The 16,780-nt window shown below is 46.6% G+C and overlaps 1 protein-coding gene across 5 annotated transcripts in view; it reads left to right on the forward strand.

The window, feature by feature from the left end:
* Positions 1-16,780, forward strand: part of Tiam2 (TIAM Rac1 associated GEF 2) — a 122,725-nt gene that overhangs the window by 83,449 nt on the left and 22,496 nt on the right. Inside the window, exon 1 of one of the 5 annotated variants that reach the window (XM_031353063.1) lies at positions 2,669-3,647. The exons of 2 other annotated variants lie outside the window; for them this stretch is intronic. In XM_031353063.1, the coding sequence (XP_031208923.1) occupies positions 3,636-3,647 (12 nt within the window). In that variant the 5' untranslated portion in view covers positions 2,669-3,635. Of the gene's footprint in view, positions 1-2,668; positions 3,648-9,209; positions 10,240-11,288; positions 11,342-16,780 lie in introns of those variants that run through there. 2 more of the 5 variants (XM_031353065.1, XM_031353066.1) reach the window with 2 other exon arrangements.

A 16,780-nucleotide genomic window follows, 5' to 3' on the forward strand; every position in this document is an offset into this window, starting at 1 on the left:
TCTTGTAGGGTCTGTATGACATCTGCCCAGGATCTTCTAGCTTTCATAGTCTCTGGTGAGAAGTCTAGCATAATTACAATAGGCCTGCCTTTATTTATATGTTACTTGCCTTTTTTCCCTTACTACTTTTAAGATTCTTTCTTTGTTTAGTGCATTTGGTGTTTTGAATATTATGTGATGGGAGGAATTTCTTTTCTGGTCCAGTCTATTTGAAGTTCTATAGGCTTCTTGTATGTTCATGGGCATCTCTTTCTTTAGGTTAGGGAAGTTTTCTTCTATAATTTGGTTGAAGATATTTACTGGCCCATTACCTTGGGAGTCTTCACTCTCTTCTATACCTACTATCCTTAGGTTTGGTCTTCTCAGTGTGTCCTGGATTTTCTGAATGTTTTGGGTTAGGAGCTTTTTGCTTTTTGCATTTTCTTTGATTGTTGTGTCAATGTTTTCTATGGTGTCTTCTGCCCCTGAGATTCTCTCTTCTATTTCTTGTATTCTGTTGGTGATGCTTGCATCCATGACTCATGATTTCTTTTTCTCTGAACTGAAATCCATCAGAGGTCTGGGCCTTGTGGTTCCATTCTGTCTCTTTTGGGCTGTTTTAGAAAACTCTGCGATATTGTGGCTCTCTTTTCTGTGTGTGGAGCAGAGGGTAACAGAGCATCCACCTGAAGAGTTCTGTTTGCTTCAGCTTAGTTTCTTGAAGCCATATTTTCCAAAGCATCCATAAGACAGACTCTGTCTTGAGGGAGGGCATCCCAGGGCACAGGCACAACACATGCCTGAAGGAAGATCACTCGATGCTGTTAAGAATGATTTTCTCTCTGTGATCATTTGCTTGAGTTCCTAATAAGGAAGTTAATTTGTATCCCCATTTTTTAAGAAAGATTCAATAAAAGAGACATGAAAAATTGAAAGAATTAGCACAGTAAGGTCATTTTTTAATTGTTCCCTGACAGTGCATGTCATAGCTAAGCAAAAACCAGTGAGCAGTTGAGAGTAGAGTAGGGAGAGCTGAAGGGTGAGTGGAAGTTTGGATGTCATGAGCTTTACTTTCCATTATAACAAATAGTGAGGCTAGCCTGGTCTACAAAGGGAGTTCCAGGGTAGCCAGAGCTACATAAGGGAAGTCCTGTCTCAAAAGATAACAATATCAAAAAAAAAAAGGTGAGGGGAGAGAGCTGACACAAACATGCACACACACACACCACTCTCTCATACAGACACACTAGTTACACACACAGACACTCACATTCAGACACATATACAAACACACCACTCATGTACACTCTGATGTACTCATACTCACAAAGACAGACAGACGGGGACACACACACACACACACACACACACACACACACACAATTATATGCATAGCAAAGAACACAGAGCAGAAAATATATCAGAAGAGTTACAGGCCGAGTGTCTTGATATATCTGTATTCTGTAAAAGGGAGTATGTGGGGGAGCATGAAATCCATTTGTATTCCGTATGCACCAGGTAGGTGTGGTACAGAAGTAGCTCTGTACAGTGTTGGCACTACGCTGTGTTTTAACTACAGCCTTGCACTGGAGAGTAGGGTGGGACATTGCTTCTTCCTCATGCTGGTATGCTGGATTTTTCAGCCTTTTGGATTAGAAATACTCAGGCTGAGGGAGCAGATGAAGGACTTACTGCCAAATTTCTTACAAGTCAGAAGTCACTGACTAGTTGGGATGGATGTAACAGACATCTGATGCTGGACTTGAGTTCCCTGGAGAATAGAGTGACGTCCATCAGTCAGTCTGCTCACATGGTCTTTGTTTCTTGGGAAGAGTGAATTCGTGATCACCAAAAGTCATAATCCTGATGAACGTTAGGAAAAGGACAGGGAGTCAAATGTATGGATCTTAATTTTTTTTTTTTGAGATTTTGTTTTTACCCTGTGCTAAGGGTTGGACCCAGGGGAACCTCTTTAATGCTAAACATCCAGTTTGCCTCCAAGTTAGATTCTCATATCTTTTTGAAATTTTAATTTTGTGGCAGAATCTCATTAAGTTGTCTAGGCTGACTTGAACTTGTGATCCTTCTGCCACAGATGCTAAGTAGCTGGGGTTACAGATCTATTCTACCAGACCAGGGTATTTCTACTATCATCATCATCATAATAATAATAATGATAATAATAATAACAATTACTACTACTACTACTACTACTACTAGTGTTAGTATGTGTATTTGTATTTATAGTCAAGAGATCAACACTGGGGATGGGATTATTATTATTATTATTAGTAGTAGTAGTATTAGTAGTATTAGTATTATTAGTATTATTAGTATTATTAGTATTAATAGTTCAGAGATCAACACTGGGGATGGACTTGATTATTCTCCATCATTTTCAATCTTTGAGGTCAGAGTCTTTCCCTGAACCACACCAATTCGCTGGACTGGCTGGCTAGCAAGCTCTGAGATTTGCCTGTCTAGTTACTGCCATTCCTGGGGCAAGTAAAGGTGCCCTAGATCTTGTCTGGGTTTTTTACGTGGGTTCTGGGGATCAGAACTCAGATCCTTATGCTTGGTTAGCAGGCACTTTAGCAGCTGAGCTTTCATCCCAGCCGTGTGTGTGTGTGTGTGTGTGTGTGTGTGTGTGTGTGTGTGTGTGTGTATGTGTGTGTGTGTAACCAGGGATTCTCTTTGTTTTCACAGAAGTGAATTGAGAGTTGCCAACCAGCTGTGTTTCTTTCCTGTGCTGGGAGAAACTCTCTCAGGGGCCCCTGCACACTGCCCTCTAGCAGGCACCTGCTCAGGCCTGCAGGAGGCGGTTGCTCTCCAGGGAGAGGACCTGCCTCTGCTTCCTGGATCTTCTTAGGGGTCATTAACTTCTTTTCAGATTAGATTCTGGTTGAACCTGGGCCATTTGGGGTGTTTTACTAACAAGTACTCTAGACATAAGAAAAGGGAATAATTTCCATTGAAAATCCCATGATGAAACACAGCTGTAAGCAAGGCTTTTGACAGCCCCACAATTTCTGCAAATGGTTCATAATTGATTGCCTTGTCTCTCGTTAAGGGTGCCTATTACTGTCACAGCTCTTTGTGTGACCCTGTCAGCTTCTCCTGTAGGGGATTTTTTTCTTTCCAGCATTGTTAGCAGTTGGCATATGCTATTATGACGGGGAGGAGGAGTTCTCAAGGAATAAATAATTTCTCTTTGGGTGAGGGAGTTGAAGGAGTTTTTGGATTGTTTCGGGGTGGGGGGGACCTCAAGGTGTGTTAAGCGGTTTCCCCACAGACACGCCCCTCGAGTACTGGAGACTGGCAGTGGACATATGGTACTTAGCGGATCTGTCGTCCCTGCATCTGCTGTAACCTCCTGGTGCCTCTCCAGAGCAGGGAGGCTCACAGTTTGGGGTAGGAATCTAGTGGAAGGGGGTGTACCTTCTCCAGGCAGCAGAGAAAGAGCGTGGTGGCGCTAGGGCGTCCTTGTGGATGTGGCAGGGAAGAACAGTTTGGGATTTTTTTTTCCCCATTTCATTGCCTGGTGATGAGAGCTAGAAGAAATGCATGCCTTCCACACTCTCCAGCAGCAGTGGACGGTAGACGGCTTCCCGCTCCAACACTGAGAAGGAACAGGTGCCTCTGAATCTCTCCTTTTTATGTGCAAGCGTGTAAGTAAACGCAGGCTTGGCTTGGGATTCTTGGGCACAGATCTTGAACCAAGTACAGACAGGTCTGCATGTTTTCCTTCAGGACTGAAAAGTTGATTTGACTCCAAAACTGTCTAAAGGTTGTGGTTGGATGGCAGGGTTCTTTCTAGAATGGGTCCCGAGAGCAATCTTGAAGCACTCTGCATTTATAGGAAAGAAGAGAACTTTTGTGTACTGGCCCTGTGGTATGTCGACTTTGCGTTTCCTTCTGAGGTCTTGTAGTTCTCTAAAACAATCTTGTCAGTTTGAAATAGAGGATGTCAGAAAGACCCCTGCAGGGTGGTGGTGGGGGAACGTTTCCTCTGTTTACTGTATTTACGGAAGAAAGAATTTGACTATTACAAATAATTTTATGCTTGACCAGTTTCCTTGGAGCATAGCTCATGCTTGTATTGGGCTGAAAGCTGTGAACTAAATACCTGCAAAAGGAGGTGTTTTCTGCAAGGTGAGCAGAGCTTTCGGTGCAGCCCTTCCTCCTCAGTTAGTTTTCTAGATTTTACAGGAATTTTTACGTAATCACCTAGTGTTGCTGTGGCCGTGATTATTTTTTGCAGTTTGTAGGCGTTGTGTTGCTAGAACAGAGAGCGGCGGGAACCGAGATGTACAGTATAGCAACCGTGTGTTGTGTTTCTCTGCAATTTGATTATTTTAAAGATGTGTTTTGGGCCTGTTGTGCATTCAAGACAGAAGAAAAGACTGTGCAGTGACGGGTTAGCCTCCCAGTAACCAGGGGAACATAACTTGTATTTAATATTTGCTTCCTGCCCACTAATTTTGCTCCACCTTTTAAGTTTTTCACAGGAATTGCTCTTTAAGAGCTTGCCTATCAAAGAAACGGAAGCTAAAGGAAAGCATTTTGGGGGAACATGGCTTGTTTCCCAGCCTTCCTTAAGAGCACACTTTTGGGTTTCTAGCATTACCTCCGGACCTTTTGGGTTTTAAGATGTTTTGTTAGAAAGTTAAACTAAACACCAGCTATTTACAAACAAATAGTGGTCTATCTTCATAGATGCTCTTGGTAGGCTGATGTATTCACGGTCTTTTCTTAGAGTCAAACACCTATTTTTTTTAATGCAAGTTGTCTGAAATAATTCATATTTGAATGGGCAGGGAGATGGTCTCATCAAGGCAATTGCTTTATTCCCGGAAAATGACGCAGGTGTGACATTCTCCCAGAGAGACCATTCTCTGGGGACAGATTTTACTTCAGGCCTCTCTTTCTTCTTTTGGGCGGTGGTGTACCAAAAAGAAACCTTGACTAGGTTAGAAAGCTGAGTCTGAAATCCTGTTGTACCAAGATTTATCAGTGACCTGGGTGATGGCACAGCTTTTAGGTGATCAAGCAGCCTCCCCTGCGAGGTCTATAAATGCAGAGTCTATTCAAGTCTTAGCATCTTCATCACGTGGTTGATGTTGGGGGTACTGGGAAGATTCAGCACCAGATAAGAACTTATATACAAATATATGAATGTTCTAATGAAATGATACAAAAACGTGTATGTGTGTGTGTGTGTGTGTGTGTGTGTGAGAGAGAGAGAGAGAGAGAGAGAGAGAGAGAGAGAGAGAGAGAGAGAGAGAGAGATTAAACTCCTTACCTGCCCACCCCTGTTCTCAGAGTTGGTGTCAGTTTTCAAAGTCTCCTGAGCTTTTTTTTATTCTCAGGAATAAAATAAAGAATCAGATACCAGGGACTGCAGGGATTGGGTCCCCTTGGCTCTCCATAAAGAGGAGACATAGTCAATGTAGCAAAAGTTTCTCAAGTGTAGTGTCACAGATTGGCTGGAATTACTACGTCGAGAGTGTGTGCTTGGTCTGCTTTCTTCCTCCAAGGCCCTGTCACTCAGGCCAGAGAGACACTGCTGGCCAGTCTCACAGATCTGTCCCCTTGGATGAGAGGTGGGGTGAATATAGGCTGGAGAAGGACCAGGCTGCTGCCGTTTTGTGCCTGGCTCTCCAGTGTGTAGCACTGGTGGCCATCCACTAGTGGCACATCCTTGGAACAGAGACTGGATGGCAAGTTCATTGGGCTTGCTGGAGGCAACTTTGCTGGATTTTCAGTGGAGCCTGGAAGGGCATTCAATTTCTTGATGATTCCATATCTGCTACCCAACCCCACGTTCCTACCTGCAGGCTATTAGCACTCATCTCATCTCTTCTAGGTCTGCTCTGGGCCATTAGGGCTGATATGTGGTCAACAGGGTTTGGTATGTAGAAGTCAGCCTTGGGTCCTGTCCTGCCAAAGGTCATTTAATCACTGTAGAATGAGAGGTACCACACTTTCCCCTTCCCACTGTAGGGTTTCAGGGAAGGGCTCAAAATGAGTCCGCAGTGGACTTAATTGTAGCGTGGCCTTGAGACCCCGGAGATACAGATGTGGAAATACGCTTGTTCTGAAAGCTGCTCTGGGTAGCCAGCATGCATCCTGAGCAAGAAATAGAGTTGAGAATGAAGCTGGGAAGCAGGAAGAAGTCCCACTACCCATGGCCTTCCTCCTTACTTCTTGCAGCCATCCTTACCTCTGTCACCATGGATGACATTGACTATTGGGACAGAAGAAAACTGAAATGTGGGTAGACGTTGTTATCAGGGGGCTGAACTCTGAGCAGGCTGGGGCTGGGATACACAGAAATTGAAGATCACTGAATGGAAGCCTCAGACATGAGGACCCCCCGTGACTGAGGCTTGGGGTTGCGTGTGGCCCCAAGGCTGCGAGTTTGTATGCAGTTAGGCAGGAAGCGTGCAGTTTTCCATGTTCTTGGAATATGTGGTTGTTTTAGCAGTAGCATCACGTGAAAGGCAGAGGTTCTAGAACAGTGATTCTCAACATGTAGGTCATGACCCCTGTTGGGTCAAAGGTCCTTTCACAGGCCACCTAAGACTATCAGAAAGGACAGATACTTACATTATGATTCATACCAACAGCAAAGTTACAGTTGGTGAAGTAGAGAAGAGAATAATGTTATGGTTGGGGGGTCACCATAACATGAGGAAGGTTGAGAGCCACTGTTCTAGAACATGACCTGACAGGGAAGGTAGGCATGAAGGTTCAAATACCAACTCTAGGAAGTCCAGGCTCCCCATGTCTTTCCTGGTTCTTAATGGTTCGCACAGGGAGGGGGATGCCAGGGATAACCTGACTCAGGGAGGTTGGGAGGAATCATGGTGATCCTTTCTTCCCTTCCTTCTCTCCCATTCCATCTTTGGGGTCTGTAGTTCTTTGTGAATAGGCCAGTCTCCCCAGATACTCCTCTGTCCTTTGTCTAGGACCCCAGTACCATCCTACCAGTTTCCTTATGCCTCCACTTTCCCAGTCTCCTCTGCACGCTCCCTTTACGTTCTGTTTTTCCGGAAGAAAAAAAAATAAGTTTTTACTCAAAATCAGCTTCAGAATCACAGGTGGAAGAGGAAGGACAAAAGTGAATCCATAAAGAGGCTGCGCAGGAGGGCGGCGGGGTGAATCACCCTGGAGGGCAGGGCTGGGGGCAGCGCTTGACAGGTGGAGCCTTGGCTCTGAAATTAACTGGCTGTCAGGCACCCAAGTGCTGAAGGGATAATTACATGCCCTTTCCTTGCTGCTGGGGTGGTGACTAACAGGAAAGTGACTGGGAGACGCCCCAGAGCTGAAGCTGCCCAAGGATTGGACCCCAACTGGGCAGAGATGCTTCTCTGAAGGGGCACCCTTCACTTAGCCTCATACACTTGCTTTTCTGGCAGCTTCTTGTTTCTTTCCCTCCCTGGATACAGCAGGAGCCATGACCATCTGAGAGGAGACTCTAAGATGGACGTTCATATCCTCCCTGGGTGAATGACGTGTTAAATTCAGAGTAGCTGGTCAACATAGGTGGTGGAGTAGGGTGTGTGGTCTATACTCCTTGCCCTCTGATTTCCATGTGCATACACATGCAGGACAGTCAAGATGGGGATGACTGGTGTGCTCCCTGGGCTATGGCTCCTTCATTCTCCGTACTTCTCATGTCCAGTTCTGTGTCTGTGTTTCCTTCCTAGAGTCCAGGCTGAAGGTAAATAGTTATGAAGGACTTGGTATAATTTCCCTTTGGGCCAGAGAAGTACAGCATTTGAATCTCTCCGGTCAAACTCTCCCCTCAGTCCAAGCTCTGCTTGCAGGTTCTTGAGCCTTCTTGTGGAGACTGGACCTAAGGTGGATGCCACAGGACTGTGGGTGGCCTTGGCCCCGTGTCCTGGGCTGATGATGGCTTCCTTTGTCCTTAGCTAAGTTACCAGACATCTGCGTCTGTCTGAGAGGCAGCCCTGAGCTGACACCTCTCCCTGCCCATCCTTCCATTCAGATATGTGACCTTGGGCAGTCCTTTCCCTGACATTGCTGCTGCTCGTCCTCATGCATGTGGAGAGCTGTGTAAGAGAAGACCCAAGTCTCAGAAGAGCCTGATTGGAATCAGCGCTGGTTGTCTGTGGTCCGTTACAGCATTTACTGAAGTTAAAACCTCAAAGATAGTGGGTCGTAACCTTCCTAATGCCGTAACTCTCTTATACAGTTCCTGCTGCCTAGTGCTGCAACTCTTATACAGTTCCTGATGTTATAGTGATCCCCCCACCATAAAATTATTTGTTTGCTACTTCATAAGTGTAATGTTGCTACTGTCCTGAATCATACTGTAAATGTCTGATATGCAGGGTATCTGCTATGAAACCCCCATGGGGGTCATGGCCCACAGGTTGAGAACCATTGCTCTAAGGTGTGGGAGCAGTATTAAGGTCATGAGTGAAGGCTCTGGGCAGTTTGGTGCTTTATATAGAAAGTATTTAGAGCAGATCTTTGAGAATGGGATAAAAGCTCTGGAAACCTCTGAAAAACTACTCATATACCTGTATTTAAAACTGCATAGAGTTCTGGGGGGGGGTGTGGCCTGGATCACCAGTTTGATGACAATATGCATAGGTTTCCCCTTTGGGGTTGCTGTGATCCTTGAGTTTGGAACCCCAACTTTTGAGTGTTTGAATTGTTAGCCTTGGTGCCGATGCTACATTATTAACATTTTGGAATCCATATGGATAGGAAAAGTGTCAGGTTTGTTTAATCCTGTGGGTTTTGTCTGCATTCTGTATGTGTCCATGTTCGAAAGTGCCTATTCACATGTGTGTGGAGGCCAGAAGTCAACCATGGATGTCTTCCCCTGTGACCGTCGACCTTAGATTTTTTGAGATGGGGGTCTCTCACTGAGTGTGGAACATAGCTGTTTAGCTAGGCTGGTTGACCAGCAAAGCTCCAGCAATCCTCCAGGCTCCTAACTTTCCAATGCTTGTATTACAGGTGTAGCTTACAGCACCTGGCTTTAAAATCAGGGGGCAGGGGTTCTGAACACAAGTCCTTCAGCTTTCACAACAAGTGCCTCCCCCTCTGGGCCTTCTCTCCTCCTTTCCGGGAGCACTTTGAACTTTGTTTTCATTTTTTTTTTTTCTAGTCTAGACCAGGAGAAGCTAACTGTGAATGCTCCACTCGCGCCCTTTCATGAGCTGAAAGACAAGGAGAGGGTTAGACAATAACCCCTCACCCAGATGGCAAGCCAATTATCGGGTTGAGACCAGAATACATTACCCTGAGTGGCATTGGCAGAATTACTGAATGCCGCTGGCATCGACCTATGACGATGCTTGGAATTGCGAAAGATTTGTTTTCTGTAATTATAGGGTTGAGCGGGTGGGGTGCAAGGATTTGGTGGGGGGAAGTGAATTTGGGAAGAGTAAGATGTGAAAGGCTGATCCTCAACTAAACTTTTATAGGCCTGGTTGCTGAGATAAGCAAATTACTTAGGTGGTGGTGGTCCCCCAAGGCTGGTGTGTGGAGAGCTTATTGTTGTGCTTCCCCCACCTCCCAGCAGGTCAGTCCGAGGCTGTTTCTTGTTCCTTTTCTTCTAATGGAGTAATAGCACAGTTATGGTCTCACTTGGGCTGGCTACCGTTTGGGTGCCTGGCGTGTTATCTCATCTTTGATATTAACCAAGGGTGGGGAGGATGTGGCATCATGGGGTTTGTCCATTAAAAGCTGCTCCACCAAGGCCCGCTCAGATCTCAGATGCAGGCCACTGTTAAGAGGCCATGCACACACAGTCATCTTGATGGCCTTATTTCAATAGCCTTGCTTGCGTGCAGAACGCTGGAATGGGAACCTCATCGCGCGGGCTGAACGAGGGCGTGTTCACATCTCAATGCAGCTTTTACGCCTCTCTCCACTCTGAGCACGCTATCAGCTTTTCGTAATGTCTGGGTCCCATGATGCAGCGGCTCATACTTAAAAAAAGTCTGGACGATTGCTCTGGGTCATTTTGTCATTTCCTCTAGCGACCTGCTCTAGGGAGACTCAACTGTCACCGTCAGGAGCTCTAGGGGCTTGAGGTGGGGGAGGCTAAGAACCCCACCCGTGAGCCCTGCTCACAGGCACACAGTGTGGCTTTTTGCCTTCAGCGGCCTTCCAGGGGGCCAGCTCCCAACTGCTGAGGGTAAAGATTCGGTATTTCAGTTTTGAAAACTCAGTTTCCCACTGTTTGTGATGTAGCATGAAGACTAGAGAACACAGGTATGTTACTAATATGGGGGGAGAGGGAAAGCACTGCAGATTTAAATTTCTTATTTATTTATGTCTTTTATGTATGAGTGCTTTGTTTGCATGTATACCTGCATGCCAGAAGAGGACATCAGATTCCATTACAGATGGTTGTGAACTGTCATGTGGGTGCTGGGAATTGAGCTTAGGACCTCTGGAAGAGCAGCTGAGTCATCTGTCCAGCCCTGGATTTTAAAGGTGTTTTTAGGGCCTGGGATGACCACTGAGCAAACATGAGAACCTGAGTCTAGGTCCCCAGCAAATGTACAAAGCTCCGAGTGGGCGACATACTTATGTAATCTGAATGCTGGGGTCCGGCAGATCCCTCTGAAGCTCATTAGCAAGCCAGGCAGCCATCCTAGTCACGTGGTTGAGCTCTAGGTTTAGTGAGAAGACCCTATCTGAAAAAAATAAGATGAAGAGAGGCTGAGAAAGACATCCCACGTTGACCACTGGCCTCCACACGCATGCATACAGTCATGTACACACACACACACACACATAATACACACACACACACAAAGACACACTGTGCAAGGGTACCTTCAAATGCACTCTCTCCTTTTAATCCGCTTGTTTCCTGCCCCACCTCCGCCTCCCTTCCATTGCTCATTCAGCCTCAGTGCAACCTCCTTACCCTGACTCACTCTCGCCTCTTTGGGAGTTCTCAGTCTCCAGCTCTCTGCTGCAACTCAAGTTCTCTAGTCTTGTCAGAAGCCACCTGGCAGTGAGTAACCACTGACATTTGCCCAAGAGCTTCCGGGCTGGTGGCTGTACAGGTTGGAGGTCTCATGGTGAGCTACTTACGAACCATGGAAATACCTCAGGGATAGAGGCATCCTGATGCCAGCTTATGGGCTGGCTTGGGATAGGTGCAAGCTATCCCCGTCCCAGGTCCCAGTCTGTTTTGCCATAAGGTCAAGAGCTGAGAGGAAACCAACTCGCTGCTACCTTGGCCTGGCAGTCCCCACTGTCTCGGGGGAGCCCGTGCCTCTGTCCACTTGTTCGAGGATTGAAGATTCTTTCAGCAATGATTTATCAAGATGAAACTCTGGTTATTCAGCCATGACCCAAGGTGAGGTGTGAAGATCGTCTCAGTCCGAGGTGTCAGCTAGCCTTTGGTGGCCATGTTGTCATTAAAGGCGTGGGCTCCTTGCTGGTCTTTCCGTGTCTTTGCTGGCGTGCGTGTTTCTTTTCCTGGTATCCTTCTTAACCCAAGGAAATGGCCCTTGAAATGACAGAGGTATTTGTTGAAAATAGTGATGGTAACGGTTGCAGGTCTGCCTCTCCATTTTGCTCCTGTGGTCAGCGTCAGGATGTGAAGGTTGGTTTGTATGAAGTCTCAGCGGCGTGTGTGGCGGATACTGATCGTCACGTGATTGTCGGAGGGGAGTGTAGAGTGAATGAGCAGAGGTGACCACTGCATTTCTAAATACAGCGTTACTAAAGCTACAGTTAAAGCGTCCTTGGGTTGTATGTGTGCCCACTGGACGCAAACACCCCAAGCATACACATAGCCTAATTAAGGCCTGCCAAAAGGGGAACGAATAATTTAATGTTTTATCTACCCAAGGCTTTGCTTCTCAAAGGCTGTTTCTGAACCCAGGTTTGAAGCTTTCTTTTCGTGTACCCTCAGTGGGACAAGTCAGGGCCTCTGGAAGGATGTATGTGTGAGTGTGGGGGGGGGTTGGGGGGTGAGGAGGGTGGCTTCAGTCAGACTCTGGTCCTGAGTTCCCTCTCCCTGGCTCTGTCTCACTCTTCTTGAGTGACTGGGTTACCGGGTCCATGAAGTCTAAAGAAAGGACACAGAGGAAGTGAGCCAAGTGGCTGAAGGTGTTACAGCAGGACTCTGACTGAGGGGAAAACAGATGGCTTCCTGGTGCTATAGTGGGAAGTCCTGCAATGCCCATCCCCACCTCCCGCCCCCCACCCCCAGCACGTGCTGAGCGTCTGTAATGGCTTTCCTTCTAAGTGGGAGCACAAGATTGTAGATGGCAACCTTCAAATAACCCAGACTTCTAAGAATTCACAGTTGGTCTGCAGCAGATCCAGGGAATAAGGGGGTCACCTTATTCCACCAAACCAGAGCCTGTGCTGCTGGCTTCCTGCCCCAGGCTGGCTTGCTGACTTATGGAGAACATTTAGGAACAGGTCAAGCATAGTAACTGTTGTGCCCGGTGTCTCTGGATGAACATTTCTGTCATTTTGGCTCGTCCTATGCCTAAGAGGCTTGTCTCAGAAGTACATTTATCTTGCCCTTGGAAAGTGGATATAAAGGATGGACTGGAGCAGTGAGTCGAGGTGTTTATCTCTTGCTGCAACTAACTGGAAAGTACATTAGGTAGAGGGCTCTTAATTTGCTGTTATGTGAAGTAGAAAGACAGATGGGCCAGGAGTGCTGGAGGAGCTTTCATATAGTCTTCACTGGGCTTTGAGAGAATCACATGGTCCCTGACCCCTGAGTACTTATAAAGAATACCTTCTACTTTCCTACAGGCTCCTGGCTGGGAGGTGAAATTAAACTAGGTCCGTGTATGTAAATGGCATTAATTGCAGAGGGCCTTAAGCACAAAGTCTGTTATTATCTCTATGCATATGCTATGAATTTCTTTTTTTTTTCTTTTCTTTTTTTTGAGACAGTCTTATGTATCCCAGGCTAGCCTCGAACTCACTGTGTAACTGAGGGTGATCCTCCTGCCTCCACCTCCTGAATGCATTGCAGATGAGTGCTGGAGTTACAGGTGTATGCCACCATGAAGGGCTTATGTCACACTGAGGGCTGAGCCCAAAAGTTATGCTTGTTACATAAGAACCTTACCAGCTGAGCTGTGTTCCCAGCCCCATTATGACTGCGAACACCTCACCTCACCGAAGACCAGTTTTCCTACAACCTATCAGATTCTCCTTACAGCCCCTTTTAGCAGGCAGAAGTTGAGATATTGGCCATTAACTAACAGGCCAGTATGTCTCAGGTAGTTGGTCACTGAGAAAGCCAACGTCGTGACCATTTCTGTCAGATTTTAAAGAGGATTTTCCCATAATACCAATTCTGCCCAGCAAGGATTTTAGTACCTAGCGACGAGCACATGCTTAAATAGTATGTGTAAAATATGGGTCTGTGTGATGAACAGCTGGCTTTTGCTAGAACGATGAGTGTAACCGTTTGGTAATTTAACTTAAACGTCAAACTTGATTAGGTTACACAGACGGCTTTTTGGTTCCTTTTACTTTTTAATTTGTGTTCGAAAGAATCTATTTCATAGATCTAGAATGACATTTTCACTAGTTGTCAAATAATTTGAACGACTGGGTAGGAAGGGTTGTAAGTCCTGGACTGCTAACTATTCACACAGGTGATCCCATCTGAGCAGCCACAGGCTGATGGCTCGAAGACTATAAAGACACTAACATGGAGTAATGCTATCTTTGTAAAAATAGCCACTTCGGATCTCTTTGGGGCACAGAAGTACAGCAGTCCTGGGGGGAAGCAAAGCATTATGTTCTTGGCAGAGCTGGTCAGACACTGCACCACCAGAAGCTAACTGTCCACTCTGGGAACGGAGTGTCTGCCTGTGGTGGAGGCTGCTGTAACAGCAGTTCCAGGGCTCCCGGCAGTAATTGCTCTTCTCTATGTTACTCTGACTTCTGTCTGATTATGCTCTTGTGAACTGTTATATTTCCCCTGTGTGCCTGCCTTTGTGTGGAGTCACATTACACAGAGCCAAAATAACCTACAGATCTGTTAGAGTCCAAAATAACCCAGAGACCCATCCCCAAAGGGCCAGGTCTTCATTAAGGCACTCCCCACACAGTGCTTTTTTTTTTTTTTTTTAAAAGATTTATTTATTTATTATTATGTAAGTACACTGTAGCTATCTTCAGATATCCCAGAAGAGGGCATCAGATCTCATTACGGATGGCTGTGAGCCACCATGTGGTTGCTGGGATTTGAACTCACGACCTTCAGTAGAGCAGTCGGCGCTCTTAACCACTGAGCCATCTCTCCAGCCCCACACAGTGCTTTTGCTGATATTACCTTCCCCCTAAACTTGGGGGTGGGGAAGATAGCACCATTGCACAGTCAGGGCTCTGCAAGAGGAGTTGGCCCTCATGGCAGGCCCTCAGGGGGTCTGCCATGCCACTTGCTATGAGTCTTTGTAGGATAAACTTACCACATAGTACCACTGTGTTGCCAGTGAATAAATGGTTCTTGTTGAGTGGTAGGGTTCCAGTTTAAGCAACACAGAACAGAGGTGAATGCACTTGGCTGAATTCGAATAAAACTTTACTGATAACAATAGCCAGCAGGCTGGATTTGACCCACAGGACACAATTTGGTTACCTTCCCCCCCCACCCCCCTTTCGTGGTCCTCTTTTAATTCGTTTTTCTAGAGTGGGATTATGGAAATCTCTTGCATACATGGGTGTTCTGTTTGGCACCAAGAAGCCATCTCTTTGCACATGACCAAATCGGGTAGAGAAACCCAGTACCAAGCCAGGAGACGCTCATAGACTGGCCATCCTCTGCGGCTTCGGTAGGAGGAGCGTTCAAACATAGTGTTTTATGGGAAGAGGCTATATTGAAAGGCTGCTTCACTCCTTGAAAGGTCCTTGGCAGAGGGATCTTCTCTTCTTTATTCCTGAATCCTGACCAGACTGCTGTTAAATAAGGAAACCAAGCAGAAGGCAGGCAACGAGGACACAAGCAGCCTTGGCACGTCTCCTGTTACCAGGAGATGCTGGGCTGTTCCTGTCCTAGGAGCAGGGTGCCTGCCTGGGGCTATGGTGTGGGAAGCCGCGTAGAGGCAGCTGAGGTACCTCTTCCCTTGAGACACACTGCTGTCCTCCCTCACCTCTGGGGACTTAGATTACCGCATGGCGTACCAAGTGCCATCTCAGCTTTCTCTACCTTCTCAGAACATGTCCCCAAGTTGCCGTAGGCTGCCTTTCCAGGACACTTGCGTGGCTGCGTATGCACTCCCTCACCCTGGGCCAATTTTACTTTGCCCTGTTCTGATACCCGTTGCAGCTGCAGCATCCCTGCCCAGCCCTCCTCCCCAAGCCTCCTCCATGTTTCGCCCATGGCTCTAGCCACTCCTGTTTGAGATGCTGTGGGTCACCATGTCCTAGTCACCATTCGGTGTGGCCAAAGGAGGAGCTTCACAGAAAATTTCTGATGAAATTGGACTGCTTTGGCTCATCCTTTGGGGCAACCACAGAAAATATATCCTTTTGTAATTTTGAAGATAAAAGAAGTTGAGACATTAGACTCTAGAGATGGCTCTGCCCACTGGAAAGGCACTTGTGGTGGGAGCCCGAGGACCTGAGTTCAAATCCCCATTTCTTCTGTAAAGCCAGATGTGGTATTGCATGTCTGGAACCAGGAAGCAGAATTCTTAGAAGCTCATGAGGCAGCTAATCTGGGGTATGCATCAGAAACAAACAAACAAACAAAACCCCCAAACAACAACAAAATCCCCCTAAAAAACAAACAACAGAATCCCCAAACAAACCAAGAGACTCTATCAAATAAGATGTGGCTGAGGACTGACACTCAAGATTGTCCTCTGACCTTGCATTCATGTCATTTGCACATGTGTGCACTCACTTGGGAGTATGTGCAACACACAGGGGTCATAAACGAAAATGACAGTTCGCTGGGCAGTAGCTTTCACTAAGCCCTAGGCTGTACTGGGCCCTTAGACTTAGTGGGTTATTCATACACATTTTTCCCCTCATTGGATCCTCCGAGTTACCTGTAGTTTGTGATCTTCACAGATAAGAACTGAGTCAGGGAGAAGTTAGTTACGGTCCAGGGTTTTAACTCCACAGTCTGTATGTGTGTCTGTGTGTCTGTGTGTGTGAATTGCCTACCTTAAAAGAGGCATTTGTTTGAGGACATGGCCCGAGCCTGTGGAGCTAGAAACTTTGGATTCTTGCTGCAAACTGAAGGAAAGAAGGGGAGAGACCAGGGGGATTGGTGTTTAGGATGTACCCAGGCCTTTGCCTTGCTGTCCTGGACATGGGCCCTGCAATGCCAACCGATTGCCTGGCATACTATACCAGGACTGCAAAACCCAGGGCCAGGGAGGTTCTCTGCTTGTAACTGCTATTCCATGACTTCCTCTCCTTGGCAGAAAGGTTACTATCACCTCATGTTCGCCATACCTCTGGGCAAAGAGAGGCCCTGACTCTTCCGTGTCCACCTGTGTGACCTGTCTCAGACTCCCCCACCCCCATCCCCACATTGGCCCTCAGCTCCTGCAGAGTCCATACCCCCCTCATCCCATGTTAGACTTTATTTCTCTGCAGTCACAGTTCTGTGTTCATGTCCCTCATCTATCCAGGAGAGCTTCCTCTGTCATTTTCCACAGGTTGCGCTGGGATGCCTTTCTGGCTGCATCCAAGGCCCTATGAGGGGAAGAGTGAGTCAGACCCACGAATCAGACCTCCTTTTTCAAATCAAACATCTTGTGGAGCCTCTTTTGCCTTGAATCTTTTTTTTTTTTTTTTT

Source organism: Mastomys coucha, unplaced genomic scaffold (assembly GCF_008632895.1).
Source record: "Mastomys coucha isolate ucsf_1 unplaced genomic scaffold, UCSF_Mcou_1 pScaffold5, whole genome shotgun sequence".
Taxonomy (NCBI): Eukaryota; Metazoa; Chordata; class Mammalia; order Rodentia; family Muridae; genus Mastomys; species Mastomys coucha.